The 25,709-nt window shown below is 33.0% G+C and overlaps 2 protein-coding genes and 1 long non-coding RNA gene across 4 annotated transcripts; 2 read left to right on the top strand and 1 right to left on the bottom strand.

The window, feature by feature from the left end:
* The first annotated feature begins 14,467 nt into the window (after positions 1 to 14,467).
* On the top strand, positions 14,468 to 16,878 carry LOC138178053 (uncharacterized). The gene is made up of 4 exons (XR_011172591.1): positions 14,468 to 15,129; positions 15,195 to 15,547; positions 15,700 to 16,027; positions 16,265 to 16,878. It is a non-coding gene; the product is annotated as an uncharacterized LOC138178053 (long non-coding RNA).
* Positions 16,879 to 17,408: 530 nt separating this feature from the next.
* Positions 17,409 to 20,825, top strand: Spg7 (SPG7 matrix AAA peptidase subunit, paraplegin). The gene is made up of 9 exons (XM_069122320.1): positions 17,409 to 17,889; positions 17,948 to 18,214; positions 18,282 to 18,498; positions 18,572 to 18,877; positions 18,959 to 19,127; positions 19,207 to 19,559; positions 19,638 to 20,134; positions 20,211 to 20,336; positions 20,522 to 20,825. Exons 1-9 carry the CDS (start codon positions 17,722 to 17,724, stop codon positions 20,645 to 20,647), a joined length of 2,229 nt encoding a protein of 742 aa, XP_068978421.1. The 5' UTR covers positions 17,409 to 17,721; the 3' UTR covers positions 20,648 to 20,825.
* A 124-nt stretch (positions 20,826 to 20,949) lies between these two features.
* On the bottom strand, positions 20,950 to 25,664 carry Nbr (exonuclease mut-7 homolog). 2 transcript variants are annotated; one of them, XM_069122305.1, is made up of 13 exons: positions 25,125 to 25,664; positions 24,910 to 25,050; positions 24,537 to 24,721; positions 24,218 to 24,456; positions 23,974 to 24,155; positions 23,717 to 23,902; positions 23,451 to 23,648; positions 23,221 to 23,370; positions 22,863 to 23,141; positions 22,511 to 22,659; positions 22,029 to 22,412; positions 21,777 to 21,958; positions 20,950 to 21,697 (listed from the first exon to the last, which is right to left on the bottom strand). In XM_069122305.1, exons 1-13 carry the CDS (start codon positions 25,288 to 25,290, stop codon positions 21,325 to 21,327), a joined length of 2,814 nt encoding a protein of 937 aa, XP_068978406.1. In that variant the 5' UTR covers positions 25,291 to 25,664; the 3' UTR covers positions 20,950 to 21,324. The 2 variants fall into 2 exon arrangements, with proteins under 2 accessions (XP_068978406.1, XP_068978397.1); XM_069122296.1 differs by having other exon boundaries at positions 21,777 to 21,967; positions 25,125 to 25,662.
* Positions 25,665 to 25,709: the final 45 nt, after the last annotated feature.

Here is a 25,709-nt window from a genome sequence, read left to right as displayed (position 1 = left end):
GTAGAATTCTCAGTTTGAAGATTTCTATTGTAACTTAATATCACAGATCAAATTTCATGAGAGAATCGTATACCTAGGTTTTTCTAAACCAAAGTAGTATCGTTGAGTCGTTCAAGGAAGTCACATCGAATCCACGTTATTTTGATTAGAGCTTAGTAACATTATAATGCGACCGATTCGCCTGGGACGAAAACAAACGTCTGCAAAGTCCAACTTTGTCCCCTTCTGTACCCTCCGTTCCTGCCACGAGAGACGTTTATTTTTCTTGAAAACGTATCAGCCACATTTCCTTCCTCATTGTCTGTCTTAAGGAAATAAATCTACTGCCAGACTGTCCCGGGCCAGGTCGTTTCCTCTTGCACGCTTGCTTCATCTTCCTTTCTGTTCCAAAATCCAAGCAATCTTCCCTTGGTTCTTTATTAAGAATCAATGCAGTTATTCAAACAGAAAAACAACAGTTATCGTCATAGAAAAATCGAGACGATATGTTTAAGGTAGAAATGTGGTTGGCTATCGGATAAACTTGAAGATTATTTGTTTCTATGAAGTAATATTTTTTTCTTATGGAAAGTCAATTTTGAAATTTAATATATTGTCGACTAGTTCAATATCATACAATTTTATTTTTTATTTGATTTGACTTAGGGACACTACTATTTATCTATCCTTGAATTTTTTTAATATTTCTTGTCACAAAGCTAATTATTCTGTCGGTTCCATCTAAAATTTCGTGGATTTTCTATCTATTTTTCGTTTTTGTTGTTATTTCTATATTCAGAGGTAGGATCACAATAGCTATTATTTTACTCGTTGGATAAATCTATCACACCGTTCTCAGTCGAGAAACCTTTATTGCACTTTCTTACATGGACTAGGGATAAAAACAAAAGAACATCTTAAACCTATCGATTGAATCTATCGATTGTATCTAGAACTATCTTCTAGTTACTATTTATTGTAACTAGCGCATCTGCATGTAGATGGCGAGCACGAACTCACGTTGTCATTTTCAACAGTTTTCCTTTCTAATAAAATCATATTAAAATATTCTGTTTCAGCCACCAACGGATAGAAAAATCATCGAGCTTAGACTTATCATGATCCTCTCGTATGGTCTTCAAGTATAATAATCAACACTCTTATAAATACTTACTGCTGAAGATTACTATACGCTAGTAAGAAACTATATATACACTCATATTACATATCGTTATATTAATATCAATCTGCAATACATGTGTACTATAAATGTGTACATTACTAATTGAAATAGTCATGTTGAGGATTGAGGGCTGAGTCTGTTAAAAGTCGTTTGTAGATCACAGCGAATTCGAGGCAGACGATCGGTCAGACAGAATCAGAGTGGGCCAGAACGTCGAACGAGCGGAGTCGTCGGCTCGTCACCTCGTCAGGAGCGTTTAGCTTCCGTTTCGTTTGGTCGGAACACAGATCGGCTGTCTAAAAGACACGAAGCAACAGCCAAGACAAACCTTAAATGCTTGCTAACCAAACAGTCGGAATTAGCCGCGTTACCCGCCCACGAGGAAACCGGTGCTTTCGCCGTTTACTTCTCTCTATGGCTATTATCTTCCACGTTACCGCACTATCATTAGGTTGTCCGTGCCCGATCCCACTTTTCTGCTACGTCCACGCATCCAAAGATGCAACCACGAGTTCCTTTAACAACTCCGTACGGAGACGCAGAGTTACAGCTACGTCTTCTCTGCTTTTCTTGGACTTTCGAACATCCTGTCTTGTTCTCCTCTTCGTATTCTTCTTTTGGTTTCGATTTTATTCAAAATAGACTCTGGTAAGATCGTTAAGGGAAAAATTGTATCATTAGGAAAACATCAATGGCAAGTACAGAGTAATTTTAAGATTCGTAAAGATGATTTAGAATTTGCTAGATTTACATCATAGTGTCTTGTAGATTAAGCTACTTGATTTAACAAACGATGCCATAATATGATAGAGACATCAACACGTATCTCTGATTTTTTTCCAATTTTTTACAGTCTTAGAATGGTAAAAATATTATATTTGGACACAAAATGTCCAGTTTGCCAACAGAGTGTGAAACGGTTCAAAATTTTTTATTTCGTCGTAGACGAAGACATTTTTCATTGCGTTTCCGGAAAGATACGAAGTACCTGAACGTTAAGTAGGCACATAGGTAACAGAACACATATGTAACCGCCTGTACACGAGACAACCGCAACCCTCTGCGATGCACAAAAGATTTAGAGAAGTTGCGGCTGAACAAACACCGCCGGCATAAGCGCACGTTCCTCCCTTCGGCTTTTCCTGGCCGAGGCACCCGTAAATGCCTCAGCCTCTGTATGCGTAGCCATCCTTGATAAGGCTTTCCTTAACATCGCCTGACAAACCCTCCAGCATCGTTTCATTTATCCACCCAGTGATTATTTCTGGAGCAATCGTCGCGGTCGTCGACACAATATTGCGTATTTCTTAGCATTTAATCAGCTTGACTGATGAATAGGGAGTTACGTAGTTGGTGAATAGGAGTTGGTTGACGTGGGAGTACTATAGCTATATTATTCGGAGCGATATAGGGAGTGGATGCGCATAATATTATTGTAAACGAGTAGAATGCTTTTTTCCATAAGAAGAGTGAGAATAAGAGTAAGAGTATTTTTTTATGTGGAGGCAATAATTGAGTTCATTGAAGAATGTAGAGTAATCTTTTCTGGGAAATTAATCTTTTTGCTAAATAACTTTTTTGATTAGATAGATATTTAGAAAGACACTTTTTCGTGGAAGGACAAAGTAACATTCATGAAGTAGAAATGTTGATTTTTGATAAGAAGGATAACCATTTCTTGTGAAAAAATCAGAATAATTTTTTTATAACAAGAAGAATAATTGAATACACAAAGTAACACTTTTAAAATAAAAATTTTAGAAAACGAGCTAACTTTTTTAATAGGAAGAATAACGTTTCTTTAATACGAAAGTAATATTTTTATGAGAACAGCAGAGTATGTATTGATTATTATATATATTATATTTTACACTTTTGGTCTACAGCTTTCATTTTATATTTAGTTTCTGACTAAAAATGTTCTCGTTTTTACGCGAAAGAAAACTACACATTATGGAAAAAGGTAGTGTAAAGTAATAAAAATGCTTAAATGGCAGAATATTCAAGAGATCGTGACATAGAAAAACTCGAATACCATTTTTACTCTTAGAACCGCAAGACCTTTATTGTAAAAAATTTGCAAGACACGTTTGTCCACGTACCTATACGAATAATTGTCCTGATGTTATTTTACGTAGTCGCCAACATTTAAGGAATACGAAACGCCAACTGAGAAAGTTTTCAAGCTCGAAATTAGATCGCAGTGCTTTCCCCTGCAACAAGAATTATAGATTACAAATATAATAACAAAACTTCGTTACAATATAAAATTAAATAAAACCATTTCACATTTCATGTAGCTTCAAAATCCATAAAAATTTCCCCCAAAATATATTCAGCATATCCAACTCTAATCTCAATTCAAACTTTTCACTTTTGTAGTTAATTTTACACTTTTTCACGAACATCCAGTACAATTACACCATCGAATCCCATAACTAGAATCCACTATACGACATAAATCCGTTATTAACGTTCCATGTGCAACGATGTCGTTTCACAATCGCATCGTTCTAAAATTACAATCTTCCAGCGATCATCTGGAAGTCGACGATCCTATAAAACGAATTCTATGTCGCGAGTTACGAATAATCGTTCGCACGAGATTCAACCAGCCAGTTTGCCACGGCAGCCGGCAGAGATAATGGCGTCGAGCTGAAAATGCGACGCATGGAAACGATGCCTGTTGTTATTTTATGGGGGTGGAATACTGGCCCGGCGGGGGGACCTCTCGTTAAACCGATTTGCACATCGGATGCACTCACGATTCCTCGAACAGCGGACAATTTCACAGGACTCTATTTACGCTGCTGCTGCCTCCACCAAACGGCGCTCTGGCTACCCCAACTCGTTTACGTATTTTCCTCTTTCCCGTAAATACATTTGCGTTGATCTGCTTTCCGTTCTTTCCGCGTCACTTTTCCATCTTTTATCGTATTTTCGTTTTTTCGTTTTTCTATAAGAAAAGAAACAGACCGATAGTTCATTATTTTATTCTTCGTTTATACATTTTCCTGTTTCCTGTAAGTATATTTGCGCTGACCTGTTTTCCTTACTTTTTCACCGATATTGCGTGACTTTCCGATCTCTTTTCGGTTCTGCTTTTTCTTTTTTGCTTCTTCTTTTTCTTTGCTGCTTCTGTGAAGAAAGAAAGGGAGTTCGTAAGTGAAAGATCGTGGAATTAAAGTAATGTAGCGGATTTCTTTGAGAGTTGTATAGTGAAATCGAGATATTATTTGACTTGCTTAGATAGACAAACGTTTCTGCACAGTTTCCTTGCTGATATTCATTATAATCATTGGAAACGAAAGACATTTCATTGACGTAATGTCGAGAGATTCATGAGACGCGTGTGCGTTCTATCGAAGAGGAGAGCAGTTGATTCGCTCGTCTAGGCTGAGTGCTCGCCGTGAGACTTCTCTTTCGCACTGACAAGATGCAGCTTCCATTCGGATGTCACGTCACCGTCCGAACGCCAGTCGTCGACCATTAAATCGTTTTCTTCGTCGCATCATCCTCCTGGCCTTACATAGCTGCCGTTCGAGACATCTTTAAAACGTGTCCAACGTATCCATCCAACATGAATTCACTGTACAATTTCTAAAAAATTCTTACGTATATACATACACATACATATTTTCTAAACTATCAGAGAAGAAAAAGATTTCTAAAATCAAACAGCCTTTGTATCAACGATTTATTTAACCAAGTTCCCTCTATAATCTTTCACTAATCGTTCGATTATTCCAACATATCCAAATTTTGTAAGAAATTTATTAGAAATATAGATACGCTCGTGTAGTATAGAAACACATTTTTTAAATCATCGAAAGAGAAAAGAGTTGCTAAGATCTAGCAGGCTCTGTATCGATAATTCAAGCAACTTTTCCCTGTAATCTTCCCCACTAAATCCCTCAATTAATCCTCAAATCTTTTCTTGTAATAAAGAAAAAAATACTCTTCTATTTTGACGTAATCGATCAAAACAGTCACGTTAAAGGGATTATGGGGCGCGATGAAGGATGGACGAGGGCTAATCCGTGGTACATTGAACTGGAATCCCTCGGCTGTAAAATATCTCGTCCATTACCGCAATTTCACCGCGGTTCTAACCGCTCATATACATATCGAGTCACGTCAGCCGAAACATACCGAAGTCGTAAAGCTCCCAGCGTTGCACGCGGATGGACGGAAAAGAATCTCGGTGCCTAATTCGAGATGTTTACCCAAGCGGTGTTTCGGGGCTCTCTTAATTCATACCCGACGCTGTTGTTGCAGCTTAGCCAGCGCCAAATTTATTAAAATCGTTACCGACGGCCGTCGTTCACCGCGGCAAGGAACGCCAGGTTATTATTATTACATCGTCGATACGAACGGAAGCAACCCCTCGCCGGAGTTACTTCTCTTCCTCTTCTGTAAGAAAATTGATGAGACGAAAGATTATTAGGAAATGCAACAGCTTTGCCGCTTCTACGATTTTGTTCTTCTGTAATAATTCCTGGAATTTTTGGTAATACGGGATTTTACAGGAAAACGTATCTGCTCGTTTATAAGGTACTAAAACATTTCTGTTCCTTGATGATTAGTAAACAATTATTAGTAAATTAGTAGTAGTAGATTATTAGTAAAGTATTTCTGATCGAAATAAAGTATGAATATCAATTTAACAATGTATGTTACTTGACGATAATCTATAGAGGACGATTGGATATTAATTTAGAATAATAAGTGAGCATGGAATTTTAAAGCGATAGGGTATACGAAATATATTTCTGTGAGTCTATGACTCTTGGGACTAATTGAAATGTCTATATATTACTTTTCCATTGATACAAATATTCCTGATCCAATTGGGATAATATTTTTATCTCTAGCGAATAGAAAATTCGTCATGGATTTCTGTTAATAATTTAGGATTGTATAAAGATATGTAACTCTAAAATGAGATACACACGGAATTCAATATTCAATCGTCTCTTCGTTTATGGGATAACAAAAAAGTATTGCTAGAAATGTTTCTAACGAAAAAGAATTTCGTTCTAGAGCTATTCTAGATCTCCATAAAATTGTAACAGGTGATCGATGGAAGAAGGTAGGAGGTGGTAGACCACCGTGCTGGAGATTCGATTGAATGAGCCGTATACCTTTAAGAATGTGACAATGCGTAGAAAATGCGTAGAAAATACGTAGAAAATGCTAGACGAATCGGCGAATATCGACCATTTCAATGATCCTGTCGAAAATCTTCACGTGGTCGCGCGATTTTATTCCACTGAAAAGGATCGAAATCCTCGCTAGATCCCATGCTATTATGCTCGAACGTCAGCCTACGATTTCTCGGTCATTTCATCGTTCTTGCGTTCATTGTTCGACGATGGGACTCGTGTCTTTATCTGTTGCATCCAGTATCGAGGCATCTGTAGACATATCAAATTTTGTATTTCAATTCTCAACGTAGAATCTTGTTTGGATATTTAAAGAATTAATACAATTATCAATTTTGAAATATTGGAAAGTTAGAGAAGCGAATTAAAACTTTTAACAAATTTCAATGAGTTTTAGAGATTTGAAAATTGCAAAATTTTCAAGTAGTAAAATTTGCAAAAGATAGCGAATGAGAAAAAAGATTTACCTTGGCGAAAATGATTTATTTCTTTAGATCTTAGAATTGAATATAATTGAAACTATATCGGATTCATCGCTATCTATTCAAGGAAAAAGATTTTCTACCAGGATTGACGTAAATCTCACACTTGTCGGTTGTAAACTATACAGGAAAGAAATTCCTCGGTCGGATTTACTCAATTCGACACGGTAAACGTGACACGAATATTCCCTTTGTGATCCGATGCAGCTCAACGGCGTGGTTGTGTAAACAGGTCATTGGGTTTCGATGAACTCGAATCAGTGTGGATAATTCAATAGAATGAGGTGGCCACAGACCAAGTTACAACACGTTCATTGTAATTACATTCTACGTCAAACAGATCAAAAGAATCACTGCCAATCTTCAGGATTATTCATAATACCTTAGGAGATTCAAACAATTAACATATCCAACTTCATCGATCAAATCTACTGAAACTACAAACTTATTTCAGAAATAAATTTTTCAGATTTGTACAAGGAAAAGCAACAAGCCTCAAATTTCGGATCTTTGTAATTTAAAAATCTGAAATCAATTTTCTGAATTGAAAATTAACTTAAGATTTGAATTTTTGGAATGTTAAATATTGAAATTTTAATATCTGAGATTCTAAAATTCCAAATATTTCAATTTGAATATTTGAATATTTGAATTTTCTAAATTTTAAGTATACAAAAATTCGAGTATCTAGATTTGTAAATGTATAATAAATAAATGTAAATTCTGAAACTTAAATTTCCCATTATTTTCTTATTTGGAAACATTTTGGAAAAGAAACTTTTTTACCATTCCAAAGTATAAAACCTTGATTCCAGGCAAGAATATTCATAATTACTTGCCAATATGTACCTACTGTAAAGTGACGGGTGTCGAAAGTTGACGCGTCAAGTTGCAAAGGAACCATCGAAAGTGGTCGATCGTTCGACCCAAAGAATTCTTTTTCTACTCAGACCGACAGGTGCAATCGCTTTCACCCGCGGATATTATTTCTGTCAACGTTGCCCGTGTTTATCCGCATACATATTTGACGAACTCCTCTCGTGCAGGTCCAACGTCTAGGTCGGTAGCGTGTTACCTGAAGAAGCAATCTCTGTCGCATGAAATAACATTTAGGCCGGACTGTCTGGTCCACTGCATCCTATTTTATCTGCAAGTATACCTGTGTTACGCCAGCTTCTGTGCAAGTGTCCTGGAATCAAAATGATTCTCTGTTTCAATGTAATCGGTTAGTATGCTACATGTTTTCTAATTAATATCGTTACTTATGATTAGAATGCTTTTAGTTCCTGTGAGCATGAAAAATATTTAATAAATGTTATGTTTATCCTACATCTTCATTTCTGTGCTATTTTTATTATTATTAACATTGTATTGTATTCGTTTATTGCATTGAGGCTTATACCTATTAACAATTTTTCTGTGTATGTGCACGATTGATATATTTTCTTTCTATCTTAGTTTATTCCTTAAAGTTGTATCTCATTTCATTATTTATCAAAATAGGTCTATATCTTAATTTACTATATAGATTGCTATACATCTTCTTGGTTTCTCTATTCGTTTATGCAGAAAGCTCTTCAACTTCGTGCTTCCCTTTACGGAGTTTGTAGTTGCCATACTTGTTTTTATTATTATTGCTTACTTTTTCTGTCTTCATTCATTTATTATTGCTGTTACTATTTCTTTTTTATGATTATTATTTTTACTATTTCTGTCCATTCTTTAATTCTCAGTGTGATTTGCCTGATTTTTGTATACATATATTGTGCAGTTGTTTAGTATGTAATTATTATTATTATTACAAAGTATACAATATTTGTATGCACATATGTTTATCAGTTTAGTTCCAAAAAGTATTGTTAATTAATAAGGAAGGGGGTACAATTGAAATTCAATTAATCCGCAAACAACAAGCAGTATGCAAATATAATAAAATAAATGCAGCGGTGTGTAAATATTATGTTATGTTCAATGATGTATTCAACATATTTGGAAACGATGATAAACATAAAATTAGAAGAAAAAGATAACATTAGAAAGTTATTAAAACATGAAAATATGAATAAGAAACTTTCCATTTAACTGAAATGGTACAAAGTCAAAGAAGTGGATGTATTATTTAATGTGAATTAATAATGACTTTCTTGTGCAAGCTTCCAGATTTTCAAGTCATTCTTGTGACACTTTGTGTGTATTTTCGCCACCAGGATACCTGTCTCTTTGCCTACACTTTGTATAAGTAGTCCTTTCGTAAGGCTAACTTTCACAGGACCACATGGTCACCCATTATTGAACTATTAAGTGCCCATCAATGTAGTCTAGTAAAAGCTTCATCTCATGTGTACAAGCTAGATGGTCTTCAGGTATTTGATTCTAGTAGCGTTTGTGCAGTCGTTGTCCCTATGCAAACCCCGTGACATATTTTTTAGTACTTTAAACGCTTATTTGTTATGCATAGAGCTTTGTTTTATACCTCCAATAATTTTTTGTTTACAGAATAATGCAATACTTACAATGTTGCTTCTTACAATGTTCCTGTTCAAATGCGATATCCAGTTTACTTTATCCACTAAAATTTTACAAACTTTTCTATCAGTAAATAGCACAATACACACTACTTCCAATTCTATTTCACTGCAATTCCAAAGTTTTGTTTCGAAGTTTTTTATTTCCGTTGAAATGCAACGTTCAAAATTTTGCTAGACAAGATTCGAAGTATCTTGTCATAAGTGAAAAAACGTATAATGTTTCCAATATTGCTTCCTTCGCAATTACTTGCGTCTTTCCTACAAAAATGTAAATTATTTAATATCTGCTTAAAATAAATCTATCGCTATATCGAATATGATATAATATTTAACGAATACCAGCTTACGCGAGAGCATACAAGGTTTTCTTCTGTTCCTTCAGGGAAGACAGCATCAATGCTTGGCAAAGAGTGGGAGGAGGCAAAGGATACGAGAGTGTGAAAAATAATTTCCTGCCGCTGATATGTGGCGGATCGGACGAGAAGAAAAGTCCTGGCCGGGGGATATCAAAATATTATTCGAGGGTTACCTAGGGTAGCTCCGCATTCTCGCGCCATATAGGAGCCCTGTTGAAGCTAAAGTGGATGGTTATTGCCCTCAACCTGACCGCACAAGCTGGCACACTCGACTACCTCATGGCCGTACACGAATTTCATATTTACCACTGGTTAATCCATCATGCTTGGTTTATTTCGAATTTATATCATTTATCTATTAAAACACGCTACAAATAATTGTATTTCTTTTTTCAGGAGAATGTATCTCATTGTTTCTCATTTTATTCTGCAAAAATTAAAAGACAGTAAGTACTTTATAATATACTTTGGTAATAATTTGTTTTATTTTGTAGAATTAAAAAAAGATTCGTGATATCTCTTTTTATTTCTCTTACAGGGTGATCATCAAATTTATGTGTCGCATCTAAAAAACAGATGACGAAAAGAAATCTTCTTGAATTCTCCTTAACATATCCATCTGAAAACAAATCGATTTTTATCAGCAGATAAGAAAATATACGTGTATTTCATCTGTATTTTTATGAATAACATTTTTTTCAATATTATTCATTCTTCAAGATTTTCAAAAATATACTTCTGTATAAATACATCGACTTTATAGACATTGTATATGTAATTATAGAGGAGCAAAATTACAATATATAACTAGTGTTTCATTTTTTATCTAATTCCAATGAAAAATTTCTACGTTGCTTTTCAATGTAAAAATACAATTTTAGAGTTCTATTCAGAATACATATATATAAATTCGAATATTAATGTTTTCTACATTTTTATATTTCATTTCTAACCAAGTGAAAAATCACTACATTGTTTTTTAATCTAAGTAGACAAATATTGAAGCTCTACTCAAAATATATGTAAATTGCAATATCAAGATTCTATGTATTCTTCTATTTCATTTCTGTATTTTAATTTTAGGGAACTGTGCGAGTAAAATCGTCCATCGGTTCCGGTATCACCACGAATCCACGATCCAGAAGTAGGTGCACACGCGCGCGCGTGTTTGCGCCCAGTTGGGAAGCGTTGCACTCTCACACATGCGCGCACAAGTACAGCAAGTACTTACAATTAGTACGGGGAACGCAGCCCCAAGCTGTGAGAGACGGTCGATATGTGGTCACAATGAAGGGTGTGGCGTTCGAGGACCAAAAGCTCTCTCCTGTCCGCTTTATCCTACCATTGGCTGTTGCCAGGTGTCGAGAATGGCGGACCTTTCTCGCCGTGGCCCTCCGGCTTCTCTTAACAACACTTCAAGTCTTCTCGCGACCGCCACCAAAGATTTTGCTTTAATTGCGACACGTGGAATGGAGGCAGCTTTCTGATTTGCGATTCACACGCGTTAGTGTAATTCTTAGATCCTTAGAATATTGAGTCATTGTACATTCGTAATTAACTTTTAGTATTTAGTTCCTTGTTTCATTGTTGCAGTGTAGTACAGTGTTATAGTAGATTATATTTCTTTCTTTTGTTTAATGTGATGTTGAAAGTGCTGATAGAATATTTACTTTAATTTTGGTTGTTTTCAGTTATAGTATACTCAGATAGTAGAATTATAGTACGGTATAGTATATACATAGTATATTTGTATGTGGTATTAAATATTTTTGATTTATTGATATTGATATTATTGATAGAAAAAAGATAAATCTGCTTGTTTTTGTCAACTGAAAATATCAATTGATTAAAGTAGTGTGTTGTATGATACTTATGAGTTAGATCTTGCAAATAACGTTACTTACTAAGCTTAAATACTTATGTTGATAATAAAAATATCCATCGGAAGTAATTGCATAGTAGTTCAGAATTAAGTAACAGAGTTGCTGTATAACAAATTGTATAATTTGCTTGTCTTAATCCGTAAGTGCCTTGAACGTCAAACTTTAATTTTCAATATGAACTTAAGCAATTGATACCTATCAAATGGAAATTACAACATAAAATATCTACTACGATTTTGACAACTCTCTTCTATATAAGAGTATAGTAAATGCGTGCAGTATAATATTCTTAAATCGTTCAAGCTCTCCTAATTTCCTTACGAATGATCCATTTTCAGTGCCTTCAATTTTTGATGAAGTGTTATGTTTTTCAGGCAGGCTATAAATTCGCTTGAAAAAAGCCAAGTTTCCAACGAACAAACGATTCAACCAGAAAATTACATATTCAAGGTTCTTAGCGGGCGCTACTTTAATGGAGACACGTGTCGCGGGTATTTCAGATCGTCGGTACACCGTGTCGCGATGATGAAGAGAATGACGACGTTCGAGGAAGATTGATGAGGTGTGTTTACCGCTAACTAATTCCCGTCTGCTGCCGGTTCACGTCTAGCCAACTAACTTTTGCCCCCGGCGGAACGAGGATCCCGAAGAGCGTCCCGAATTTGCGCCGACAAATTGTTTGAATTCCACCGACGGATGATTGAGTATGGAATTGAGAATATTGTGAAAAATGCGTCGGTGTGGACCTAAGAAAGGACATTTCATTAAAATGGAAGTATAATGAAAAGATAGAAAGATTAGGTTAGGAATAAATGTAACAGTAAAAGCTTTATTTTAAACTTTTCATTTTGTTACATCTAATAACATAACCTTAAAAGATCCTTATTTCTTCACAGAAAAACCTGTTTCTTTCTCTTCATCTATAATATCATCGTTTCCATTCCACTCGAAGAATCTTCATAATCCTGAAGTTCCTCGTCGATGACGTTTCATTCCAACTTCCGTTCTCGTTATAGGAGAAAATGTCAGGTATATATTGATTTGGAGTAATTTTACAAAACAATACGATATCGTCGTGGAAAACATACAAATTGACGAAGAAAAAAATCTTTTGGTAGTCGTTCACCGGAGGTGGTTAACGAAGCATCACCCTGGATTAGGCTTGCGTCAAGCCACAAAACCAGCCTCTTCTCGGGGTTCTGCGTACGATGAAGAAACGGAGGTTATTCTTGGTTGAACAAACACTGGAATGGGTCGCGTGCGCCTCCCACATATTTATAGATTTTATCTCTCTTTGACTTCGCCGAGGCGAGTAGGCGTTCGTGTACTCGCGTGCACCACGAGCGGGAGGAGGAGGACGCGAAAACTGGGAGAAAATCTGTGGAATGCCGGTAGAAAGAAGGAAAACATCAGCCGGAATGACAGAAGAGAAGAAATCGAAAAGGGATTGCTTCTATTTTGGCTTGGCTAGAGAAAAATTTGCTTCCGTTACGTCGACGAGATTTTTCTTCAACCCTTTCACATCTATGAACGAGATATCTGACGCGTCTTTCCATTAAAATGCAAGATATTTACAAAAAAATTCGGCAAAAATTAGTTCAAGAGATATCTCTTGTGATATTTTTGATGTTTCATTAATGATATTTACTATGTATAGAACATGGACATTCGTTGTTACTTTTACATGAAGCAATATTTTATTTTATATGTATTCAGTATTAATTATATACAATGGTTACAAAAAGTATTAGCATATAGTACCTTTATTTTCCTATGAATCGGATTTTTATTGGATTCTATACGTTTTATTCCCACTGTATCTAATCTTTGTAATCACATGAAACTACTACTAAACGCGGTAGGAAATTTAACATACTTAGACTTAATTAATTAGTATCTAAATAATATAATGGACACAATGATCTGCTGATATTTTCCGTAACCACTGTATACGAATATTAAACACACAAAATATCTCGCTCAAAGCGTCGCAAGAGCGACCCACTTTCCAAATGCAAAAGGATTAAACAAAGATTTGCGAGATTGCTATAAATATTAAAAAATCGAATCTTCGACAGACTCGCCATGAATTGTCGAAAATGTCGAAACATTCCTTATTCTTTATTCGGCGCTCTTTTCAGTAATTTTCACCGATCCGCGCACAATAAGAAGATAAACAAGCAGCTAGAAGAAGCAGAGGGAGGTGGCGAACAGTTGTCACCAGACATGAATGGGAAGGTTTTTCGCGAGCCACAGAAATGAAACGAACGACTATTGAACCAACCGATTGTTCGATGGTTTCGCAGTGTTATTTTTATAATTCACTATATTCTCGATTCTCCTGCGGTGGCTCTCGTGGCAAAGCGTGGTGTTGTTTTTATTGGCTGCATTTAGGGAATGGAATAGTGGAGGCCGACGAACAGGAAAGGGACCGAGCGAGAAAAAGGCGGCCACAACGCTGAAAGAGGGGAGAATCGGTGGGAACGGGGTGTTGTTCCATCCCTTCTAGCAGCGCCGTTTATTCTATCCGGTAGCACCTACGTTCTAATGCCTAAACCGAGCTAGAGGTAGGATAGTACGAGTTTTAGGGGTGGCAAGACACGATTCGAGGGGCTGAAGAGAGAGAGGAAGGACGTAGTGTTGTGGAGAAGGGGAGTGAAACGCGAAAGCACGCACGACTACCAGGGTTGACAATACCACAATCATCCAGTGTTATTTCAGTACGAATTCCTTCTGCCCACCCCGTCTTCCTTTCTCTTATTGTGTTCTCTCTCTCTCTCTCTCTCTCTCTCTCTCTCTCTCTCTCTCTTTCTCTCGTTTTTCCTCCGTTTCCCCCTTCCATTTTTCTCTTCTCTTTTCCTATCTTTTCTTCCTCTTCCTCTATTCATTCTCCTATTTTCAACATTTCGACGAACTTGTTCGTCTGTCTTTATCCTGGATGCTCCGGGATCTGGCCATTTTGCTAGAAGAAAAACATTTCTCGCCTTTTATCCGCAATTATCACTTTGTCGGGTTTTTTTTCTATTTTATAGCTAAGGCTGTTATTGTTGTCGGTGGTGGCATCTTGCGGTGTGTCGATTGGATTTTGAAATTTGATAGTACTGATGATAACAATAAGGCTAGAGAATAAATTCTTGGTTAATGTAATTTGGTCATTCTTTTTTCTTTTTTCAGAAAACTATGAACTCACGATCCCGAAAATTAGGCGTCACTCTTCCGGATTGGAAGGAGGCTTCTTTTTGTTTGAAATATACCCCGGGATTCTGAACGAGTGGCATCTGTAATAACAACGTCCGTTCTTGCAGCTCTCCCTATACGTAGCGTCGCTACGTGAACGCTACGTGAAATGGATTTCTGGAAGCCCGTTCAGGCTCTGATTAACCACATTTACGCGGGAACACTAATCCCGACGAAAGATCCATTACCGATAATAGTTTCATGGACAAAAAATATTTCCTTGAGAATTATTTTCCTGGAGAACCGGAAATGAAGGAAAAGAAAATGATATCTAAAGAAGAAGCATTTTTACATACGATGTAATGATTTATTACTAGTGAGTATTTGAATCCTTTGATATTTTTGTATACGAAATTTATGAATGAATTGGATACCGCATAGTAAGAGGAACTGAATGAACCAAGTTGTACACTGGCCACAATCCGTGACGTTATTTGGTTATCATAGCAAACCTAACACAACATGGTTTGTTATTTAACAAATCAATTGGTTCCATCCTTCTTTTTCAGTGTAAGTATCATTCCTTCTTTGTCTTTCTTCTTTACGTTTATTTCTTCTTAAACAATTTTTTCAGGTTATATCATTCGACTCGGTTTGTCTATTCGTTAAAAAAACATTAATTGTATTATTGGCATAAATTTTATTGCCTTTAATAATGATTTTCACAGAGAAAAGGTGTTTTGAAGTACTTGTAAATAATTCATAATTGCAAGTAATGTTACGTATAATGATAAGTAAGTATTTAATACAGTTTCTAGAAGTTCACTATGTCTTTTTTTCATTACATATATATTTGAAGTCTATAGATCTACCATATTGCCTTGAGATATAAAATAGGGAGAAAAATTAACACACTAGTAATTTGATATTTGTACGTATGTCAAAGGTAAAATGCGAAGTCGACGATTGACGATGTCTTCGCGTATCTTTCTTGTACTCTTTACTGAAGTATGTCGAAATAGAAAGAGAGGGAGAGAGAAATACTCTGTCGCCACCTTCTTAAAGCCAACGAAAATATTGTTTTACGTAAATATACGTTCGCGATGAACCACTTTTATCCTTTCCTTTTCACGCCTTTTAAGCGATAGAGCTGTAATTGTCAGCACTTTGTCATCAAGAATTTTGCCAGCTCCAATTGCAGGAATATGAACATATCGTAGAAAGCATGCATCGATTTAATTTTAATTAGTCAGCACTTCTATAAGATTTCTTCAGTAATTCTATAGATTTTTGATAATAATATATTGGATTACAAATTTATATCGAATAATGTGAGTTGGATACTGAAGATAAAAGTATGGGTGAAAGTTCTAATTCTAGTTAAATCTCTCTTAATTTTCGCTATGAATTTTCGGAACAATCTAATAAATTAAAGTAAACCGTGTATTTTTAAATCTTATAATTAAATAAACGAGAATCGATCAAAATTAATTTTACTTTTTACTTTTTAGGTAAGTTTCTTCCTTCGTTATGTGCGATTCTACAAATAACACAAATCTATACATCTACAAATAATTACGATATAGCTAAAATTATCAGAGTGTTCGTGGTATCATGGGGTCATATACTTCAAAAAGTATGAACGAATAAACGAAGAAGTGATCCATTAGGTAGGAAGCCCCAGCTGACACACCCTGACGCTATCAAAACACGCCTTAAAACTTATATTCCTGCGTAACGGCATGGTAGTGGTGGAAAAACTGCGTACGTGAGATAAAATAACAGAGTGTAGTTAACAGGCTTGGGTAAAAATATTCAGCCAGCTTCCACCATTCTCCCTTTCCTCTCTTCCTCTTTTTCTCTTTCATTCTTCCTCCCCCTCCTATTTTCCTCCTCTCACCTTTGATTCTTTTATACTCTGTGATTACAATGAATCTTTCTAAGGCTTATCTATTTGTTACATAAAATTTTATAAAACACTATTTTTTTGAAGCTTTAACATTGGGCACTTTCAAAAACATCGCAATTTTTAATGCATGCAACATTGAAAACCTGTTGATATACTCCTATCTTTTACATTTAAATTTTGAAATATATAAAAATATACTTTAATTAATAACTTTAATAAGATGATACCCTTCTAATAACCAATTTCTCATATAAGTTTAATAAGTCATTTTTTAATGTATGATCTGATATTACGTACGTTTTTAATAATTGTATAAAAAATAAAACAAAGTACACCACACGGCGAGTGTTAGGTAAATCAGTTTCTAAATTACAGATATTTTATATGAATATTACCTATTATTGATATATTACCGACTTACACCAATTATATGTATGTAAGTTTATCGATAATATAAATTTCTGTCTTCGTCGATAATATGGAATTCGATTTCCGTCGATAATATAGATAGATAATATAGATAATATATTGTCATTGTCATAGACAGGATAATTTTGATTTTGTTCATTTTAGCAATGTCATTAATCTAATAAATTATTTTTAGTTAATTTTGATTATATATTAATTAATGTATTTGCAAAATTGTTTTTTAATCGTCGTAACATCTTTTATATTCTATTTATAACAACTTTAACATGTTAATTATTTAGCGATTAGTATATTTTTATATCAGTGAATCGTTACATTTAAAGACAATTAAGTAAAATTTATTAATAAATGTAACAGTAGATAAAAGAATCTACCTAAAATATCCAATTTTCTCATCTGGTTTTTGCAATATTGCAAGATATTACGAAACTTTTAAAGCACATAACAACTCATGTATATATATAACTCTATGAACAAGTTATAAATTGAATACCATCTGTTAATCTAAATATTGGAATTTCGCCAAAATAATTACTATATAATTAACTTGCAATGAATTTACAGTTGTAATTTATATGTTGGGTTTACAAATGGGTTAATACATGTGATCTCATATTGCATGATACAAAAATGCAGAGTTCGATAATATATTCTGAACGACAGTACATCGTTTCACGGAAACTTCTTGGATATTTGTTCAAATATAATTTAAAGAAACACAATGTATTTAACATTATCTCCAGAAATATTAGTTTTAAGAACCAATGGAATAGGTTATGTTTTCCATTATCACATCAGGTAATTATTTCAATGAATTAATGTTACACTGGTATGATTATTAGAAAATTTGTTTTAGTCGTATAGAACAAAACACACGGGATTGAGTGGGACGAAATTGCTGTTTTCAAAAAATGAGTCGTTTAGAATTTACTTTCCAAAGTTGTGTAATGCAAGAAGTTTTAGCACAAGCTCTAGTAATCATCAACGCAGTTCCAATGAATCTGACAATTCTAATAAAGATCCTAAAAAATCCGAGTTAAATATGCTACTACTGAAATGTGCTATAATGTTGTTCATATGTTCCATGTATTACTTAATTGTGTCTGGAATCTTCGACACAATAGTAAGTTTGTGAATGAATAATTAACAGTTCAAAATATTTACTCATAAGACTTATTATTTTATGCCAGGTCATAGGAATGGACTGGAATGATTTTATAAATGAAGTACTTTTAAAAGGACAAGTTCAAGAAATTAAGATTTATCCAAATGAGGTAGAAGCTATAGTAAGAACAGGTGCTACTTATAAAGGAAGAATCCTGTTTAAAAAGCTTACTTTTTATGATGTTCCTGATAATGTTGAAGAAAAAATTAGGGCAATAGAAAAACGCATTGGCATTAGATCAGGTATAATTATCATACATATTTAATAAATCTATAAACCATTTTTTTATACTGAAATTCCTTGAATAATTTTTAGAGGATGGAATTTCAATTAGATATGTTCACATGAATGAAGAAATGGCTATATCAGAGATAATTAAGTTTTTATTGACATTTGGGTTCCTTGTTTGGCTCTTACGTCATCCAGTGATAAAAAAACAATTTAGCAATTTTCCCTTTATAAATAAAGCAAAATATACGTTAGTGGAACCTTTTTCTGGTAAAGGTGTTCGTTTTAAAGATGTCGCTGGTTTGAAAGAAGCCAAAATAGAAGTTATGGAATTTGTTGATTATCTTAAAAACCCTGAAAGATATACAAAGCTCGGTGCTAAAGTGCCTAAAGGTTTTCTATATTTAACTCAATAACTCAAATATCTATAATTCTTTTGAAATATTTTTTGTAATTCATTGAAATTGATTTTAGGAGCTTTACTCTTAGGACCACCTGGTTGCGGTAAAACACTTTTAGCTAAAGCTGTTGCAACTGAGTCAAATGTTCCATTCTTATCAATGAATGGATCTGAATTCACTGAAGTAATAGGGGGACTAGGTGCTGCACGTGTAAGGGATTTATTTGCAGAAGCTAAAAAGAGGTTTTACTGATTTTTATTTTGACAAACAAAGCAGTTATTAATATATTTAAACTTATTGTTATGTTATCTGTTTCGAAAGAGCGCCCAGTATCATCTATATAGATGAAATTGATGCAATAGGAAGGAAACGAGAAGAATCGTATAGCAGTTCTGCTAACAGTGAATCCGAGAGAACATTAAATCAACTTTTAGTAGAAATGGATGGAATGATAGAGGCAAAGGATATTATTATTTTAGCCTCAACAAATAGAGCAGAAGTTCTAGATAAAGCTTTATTGAGATGTGGTAGATTTGATAGACATATTTTAATCGATCTTCCGACTTTAGAAGAAAGAAAAGACATTTTTGATTATCATCTTCAGTCATTATCATTGGAAGGCACTCCAATGAAATATGCTAAATATTTAGCTCATCTTACTCCCGGTTTTAGTGGTATGTGTGTAATTTTCAATAAATTATTTGAATCTTACTTTTATTTTAATACTCTTATTTTGAATGGTATTTTTGAAGGAGCTGAGATAGCAAACGTCTGTAACGAGGCTGCATTACACGCAGCAAACGAAAAAAAAGTTAAAATCGATAATAATGATCTCATGTATGCAGTTGATAAAGTATTGGGTGGTACAGTGAAAAAATCTAGTACCTTGACACCTCCTGAGAAAGAAGTTATTGTTTATCATGAAGCTGGTCATGCAATAGCAGCATGGATGTTGGAATATGCAAATCCTTTAATTAAAATAACAGTAGTACCAAGAACAAATAAACAATTGGGTTTTTCTCAGTATTCTGATTCAAATCTAAAACTTCTAAGTTCAAAACACCTTTTTGAACGTATGTGTGTACTATTAGGCGGTAGAGTTGCAGAAAATATAATGTTTAACAAAATTTCAACTGGCGCGCAAAATGATTTACAAAAGGTAACTGATATGGCATATCTCCAAGTTCAACAATTTGGAATGAGTCCTTCTGTGGGTTTGCTTTCTTTTGATAAAGAAATAACGAGCACGGTAAGATATATTTATAATTTACCAAATGGTAGTAGTATACCACTGATTTATATTTCTGATTGAAATTATCAACTAGAAAACTAAAAAACCATATAGCAAGAAGCTAGGAAGTTTAATGGATGCGGAGGTACGAAGAATAATTGTTGAAGCATATAAAACAACTGAGAAGTTATTACAAGATAATAAAGATAAATTGATAACTGTATGTATGATTACTATATATATAATATACCTAAGCAGTTTTCATAATTTTTTAGACACCGTTTCAATAATTACTAAATATTACAGCCTTCTGCTTGATGAGTGTTTAGTATTATTTTTCTACAGCACATAGAACTATCTTAATCTTCTTAAATATCTAATAAATTTCCTTTCCTGAATTTATAGTTGGCTGAAGAACTTCTAAAGAAAGAAACCTTGACATACAAGGACATAGAAGCATTAATTGGACCTCCACCTTTTGGGAAAAAAGATATTGCAGAATTGGAGGAATATAATTCAGGTGTGGAATAAATAAATGTTAATAAAATATACGACGTTTTCCAAAATATCTCTACAGTACTAATATGTAACAGAAGGAATACTATTATTATGTTTTATTATGTTAATTTCTGTAATAACGATTCACTTGTAAAACATATGTAATGTTTACTTTTAGAAATAATAAAACAATAAAAGAAACTACAACTTAGTGACAAAACTTTTACAAAATATTTTACGAAATCAACTCAATATATAAAATTATTCCTTTATTATTTAAAATTTTGTGCTGTATATAGGAAAGATATAGAATAAAAGGGAAAATAAAAAAAGAATATATATAGATAATTATTTCATTGTTTACAGTACGTTATTTTCCATAACTAATGGAAATAAGTATGAAGTGTTACTTTTACAATACAACGCATATAACATACCATTTTTGATATTTCAACAAAGGCTATATGAAATGTATCAAATTTTCGATATGAAATAGAAATAAACGAACGTAAAAAGTCAAGATAACTTATATATGTATTCAATAATATTAAAATACTTTTTAAAATAGATGAAGTACATTAAACATATCTTTGTTTTTGTGATTCTACATTATAGGTATAATTCTTATTGACTCAAATAAATAAAAACACTTTTGATTTGTGCCTTCAAAGTCTGAACTTCTTTAAACACTATATCACATGTAATAGTAATTAAAACTCAGATGGAACAATGAGATCCTTAATAGCACCATTGAGCACACGATCTAAATGTGTACCATTCCAATATATCTTTCCACATTGTTCACAAATGTAAAAAACTTCTATATCCTGCAACACCTTCATTGGTACTTTGTTAATTTGTATTCTTGCTTGGTATTTCGTTGAACATGTATCAACATCCATAGAATTCGTACTAAGTATCCATGTACGATCCTCGCGTTCCAATTGGTTGTTCATAAAAGTATCGTATTGTAAATCGTTACTGCTTGAGTTCGTTGCTATAGCTGACTGATATGTATTGCTTACATAATCTGATGGATTTGTATCAATTCTATAATTATTTTTACGTGTTATTCTAACATAACTGAAAGAAGATAAAATCCTGTTAACATTATTACCAATATTTAATGCATAGTTTTAAGAAGAAAAAATGTGTAATGAACCTTTTTAAAAGTTTATCCATTAATTGCTTTGAAACTTTCACAAATTCATCACTGTTACAATCTTGGCATCGACTAAATATGTCTCTATGTGTAACTATAATTTTAAAGTACTTTAATACTTCTCTTAGCTGAGCATCAGGATTAGTTGCCATTACAAAATAACAATCCTCAGGCGGTATATACTGTGAAAACTATATAATGTAATTAAAATAATTAAGAATGAACAATAATGAATCTAATGAATGAACCTACTCTTAAATATTCCTTATTACGTGTCAGAAGCACCCTTTTTTCATAAAGTGCTACTTGAACAGATCGTTCTCCTCTTTGATCAAATGCAAGATGAACGCAATCGCATCCACACATTCGTAATTTACTTGTTAGTCCACCTAACATTGAATCACAAACTACACGCCATTGATGCACTGGTATGGATTCACGTTTAATTATTTGTTTGTAATGTTGTCTGTTTAAATTCATGGACCCCGTTCTTCGTGGTAATTGTATTGCTTTGTGAAAAGAATGATGATCTTGATTATTCGATTTCCAGAAATTATTCCTCAATCTTCCTTGCGGCGAATCTCTTTGAAAATTTTGTTTATCATAACTGAATTCTTTGTTTTGGAAGGAGTGGGACTATAATAAAATGTTTATAAAGTACTATGGAGAATAAACGAATTATTTATTTGACAGAAGTTCTACTTTATTAGAAATACAGTAAATTATGGAACTACCTTTTGTGTAGGTTTCCTCGTATTTCGTTCTGGTGATTGATGTGGTATATGTTGCACTTCCGAACACACATCATAAAACGGTATGTCCAAATGTTCACATTGAATTTCTAATGTTGCATATATTTCTAACAAACAGTATGCATCTAATGCTGTAATATAATGATATATAATTATTATGTTTGATTCTTGTATGTAAATATACATTATATTATAATAAAGAGAATATATTGGATTGACAACTAAGTAATTGCGGATTTTGTCATTAAGTGGTATTGACAAAATCCGCAATCACTTAATTGCCAACCCAATATGTTATATTATAATAAAAACAACAGCAAAAAAAATTACAAACCAGCATATATTATTTGGCTTTCTCTTAGAGGTCTCTGTTCCCAATTAGAAAACTGATCAGATTTATTTAATTTCTGTCCAAGACAAAGTTCTACAAGTTTACTCAAATTTTTTTTAGTAAATTGTTCATCACTTTCATGCGGAAAAACAAATTTATAATCTTCCACTAACTTTTTCCATAAGTGTACAATATCTAAATAACCTTGTCCACATATTTTTATTTTTGAAAATGCAGGCAAACTATTGCGTATAACTGTTACATCTTGTGCTATTCCAAATCCTATATCATAAATTCATGAAAATATACATGAATAGAAATAATAATTAGAATATACATTTATTAACTAGAAGGAGTTTACCAAGCTTTAAAATGTTTCTGTTTTCAAATAGAGCTTTGGATAATTTAATCCATAACTCTGTTAACTTGTTTCCTATTGTGGTTACATCTAAGATGTATACATTAGCTTTGGTAGCTATTTGTATCAAAGCTAATTCTGTTTGTTTCGTACCTAATAATTACAATAAATTTTGTAATTATTTTTTATTACATTCTAGTGAAAGAAATTAAACCATTATCTTCAAATATTACCAAAGCATGGTTTCCATTCTAAATCAATACCAACAATAGAGACATCTCTTAATCCATTATCAAGAAATTCTGCAAAACTACAAAGATCATTTACTACTTTAATAGAATCTCTTGATAATTTCAATTCATGATAATTCATAGGATCATTGTCAATATTCAAATCATTCATCTTGCTAGTTGAAGCTCCTTCATTTATACCTACATAATGAAATCTTATAAATAATTGAAACAACGTAATATTAAAGAAGAGTTATTATTGCTCTCACATTCATTTTGTTCCTCTTCATATGTAAGTGCCCATGGCCACTTTTCTCTAGGTACGTTAAATTTTTTAGCCCAATATAAAGCTTCAGCTGCATCTTTGGCATTCATTATCATCTTTATTGTAGCAAGTTGTAATGTATGATCATTTCCTACTGCATCTTGTACCATTTCCCTCCAGCTAGCAGTACCTTGATTTAAAAACAGTTAATCTTTTATTCACACTATTCCGTGATTTATATTATGTAAAAAATTAACATACTTAAACTAGACTCCACGTAACGTTTATACATGAGGAACTGTAAACCACCTTCACATCTTTTTTTATTTAAATTAGAACAAAGTTCTGGTGGAAGATTATATAATTTGATAAAACGTGCTATTAATTTTGTCATGGGTTTTGTATTTATTGTTGCCATCTTTACATCTGGTATATTATGTTTTCTATAATATATTAAAGATATTATGCTTTAAACTTCTTTTATTAGTTCATTATTGAAACTTACATAATTATATCATTTAACATGACAGCCATGTTATTTTCAGGTCCAATTAAATTATCCAAATACAAGACTAGAACCTTCTGCAAATGAGGATAATTTGCTAAAAAATCTTCTACAACTATTAACTTATTCTGTAGAATAAGTGGTAATAGTAATGTTTCTGGATTGGCAAAATAATCTTGTAATTCCAATACAACTGCATATTGTGCTGCTTCTTTGTATTTCTTTTCCTTAATGACTTCCTACAAGAATATACAATTTTTTAATTAAATAATATGTTATATAATAACTGGAAAGTTAAATATTGTAGTCTAAATAATACCTTTATTATAGGAAGAAATTCCTCCTTGTGTTCTATGAATTCATATGTAGCAGCAACCATTTTAATGAATTCCATATTTTTTTGTTTAATAATTAATTGAAATGTTGCTAATTTTATTTTTACATCTAGGAACAGTTTACGTATTGGTTTCTTCAATTTCAACCAGTTTGCAAATTCTTCTATAACTGTAACCCATAAAGAGATATTAATTTATCTTTAACATCACAGAATTTTTACAGTAATCTGCACAACAGTATCTATATAACTATGTATAAAAACTGTGTACTCAATTTTAATACTATTTCCCTATATACTTGCACATAATAAATATAACTTATTAATGTTATTTCATTTATATTATATGTAAATAAACCTGTAAATGCTAATGATGAATTCTTTTTTATATGTTTAAAATCTGAAGTGTTCACTAATAATCGTATTGTGCTTAAATATGGGTCAGGTGCGCTATCAAAATATTCTATTAATGTTTTGCTTATAACATCACCCTTTTTCCCTGTAAAAATATGTAACAAATAAATTAATAATCATTAATAAATTTTATTGTTACAGTATATAATTGTCACTTACATAATTGCCATATAGATTCTAAAGATTTGAGCCATTCTTTTGTAGCTTTGTCCACATTTGAAAAAAATGTTAAATCTTTTTCATTTTTTGCGGACAAAAATTCTATCGCTGATAATAAATCATCATTATTTTCAGATTTTGAAACTGAGCCTGACATTGCTTGCATTGTTATATACTGACAATATATCGAAAAACGTAATAAAACTAAAGTATTTTGTGGTCTGTATTCTTTCAGATTAGCACAAAACTTGGTAAAAAATAATTGTATCGACACGTTATGTCAATGTTTCGCACAGACGTCGACGGGAAAGACACATTTCTCAAGTTTTCGGTAGTTAGATTGTTATATACACGAAGTAAAACGATAACATTAAAATTCCCTACACGGCCCAATTTCTGTAATTACTTTATTTACTTTTTTTTCATAACTTTTTCCAAATTTTAGATAGAGTGTATGTATGTATCGAATCATAAATAAAATATGAAAAGAGAACATTTTGCAAATATTTTCATTATTAAGACAATTAATGTAATTCTAAAATTCATCATTTTGGAACACATGATTGACATCATCTGTATTTTGTT

The sequence above is a fragment of the Bombus flavifrons genome, chromosome 1, assembly GCF_040668555.2.
Source record: "Bombus flavifrons isolate JBK064 chromosome 1, iyBomFlav1_principal, whole genome shotgun sequence".
NCBI lineage: Eukaryota > Metazoa > Arthropoda > Insecta > Hymenoptera > Apidae > Bombus > Bombus flavifrons.
The sequence above is the reverse complement of the archived record's forward strand: the minus strand, read 5'-3'. Positions and strand labels throughout refer to the sequence as shown.

Bases quoted from the DNA above. Each gene is read 5' to 3' on its own strand.
- Spg7 (XM_069122320.1), top strand. From the start codon at position 17,722: ATGCAGAGTTCGATAATATATTCTGAACGACAGTACATCGTTTCACGG. The intron at 18,499-18,571 runs GTATAATTATCA...AATAATTTTTAG, and splicing joins ACGCATTGGCATTAGATCAG to AGGATGGAATTTCAATTAGA. The intron at 19,128-19,206 runs GTTTTACTGATT...CTGTTTCGAAAG, and splicing joins TTTGCAGAAGCTAAAAAGAG to AGCGCCCAGTATCATCTATA.
- Nbr (XM_069122296.1), bottom strand. From the start codon at position 25,290: ATGCAAGCAATGTCAGGCTCAGTTTCAAAATCTGAAAATAATGATGAT. The intron at 24,156-24,217 runs GTAAGTTTCAAT...AATATATTATAG, and splicing joins ATGTTAAATGATATAATTAT to AAAACATAATATACCAGATG. The intron at 21,968-22,028 runs GTAGGTTCATTC...TACATTATATAG, and splicing joins GTAATAAGGAATATTTAAGA to TTTTCACAGTATATACCGCC.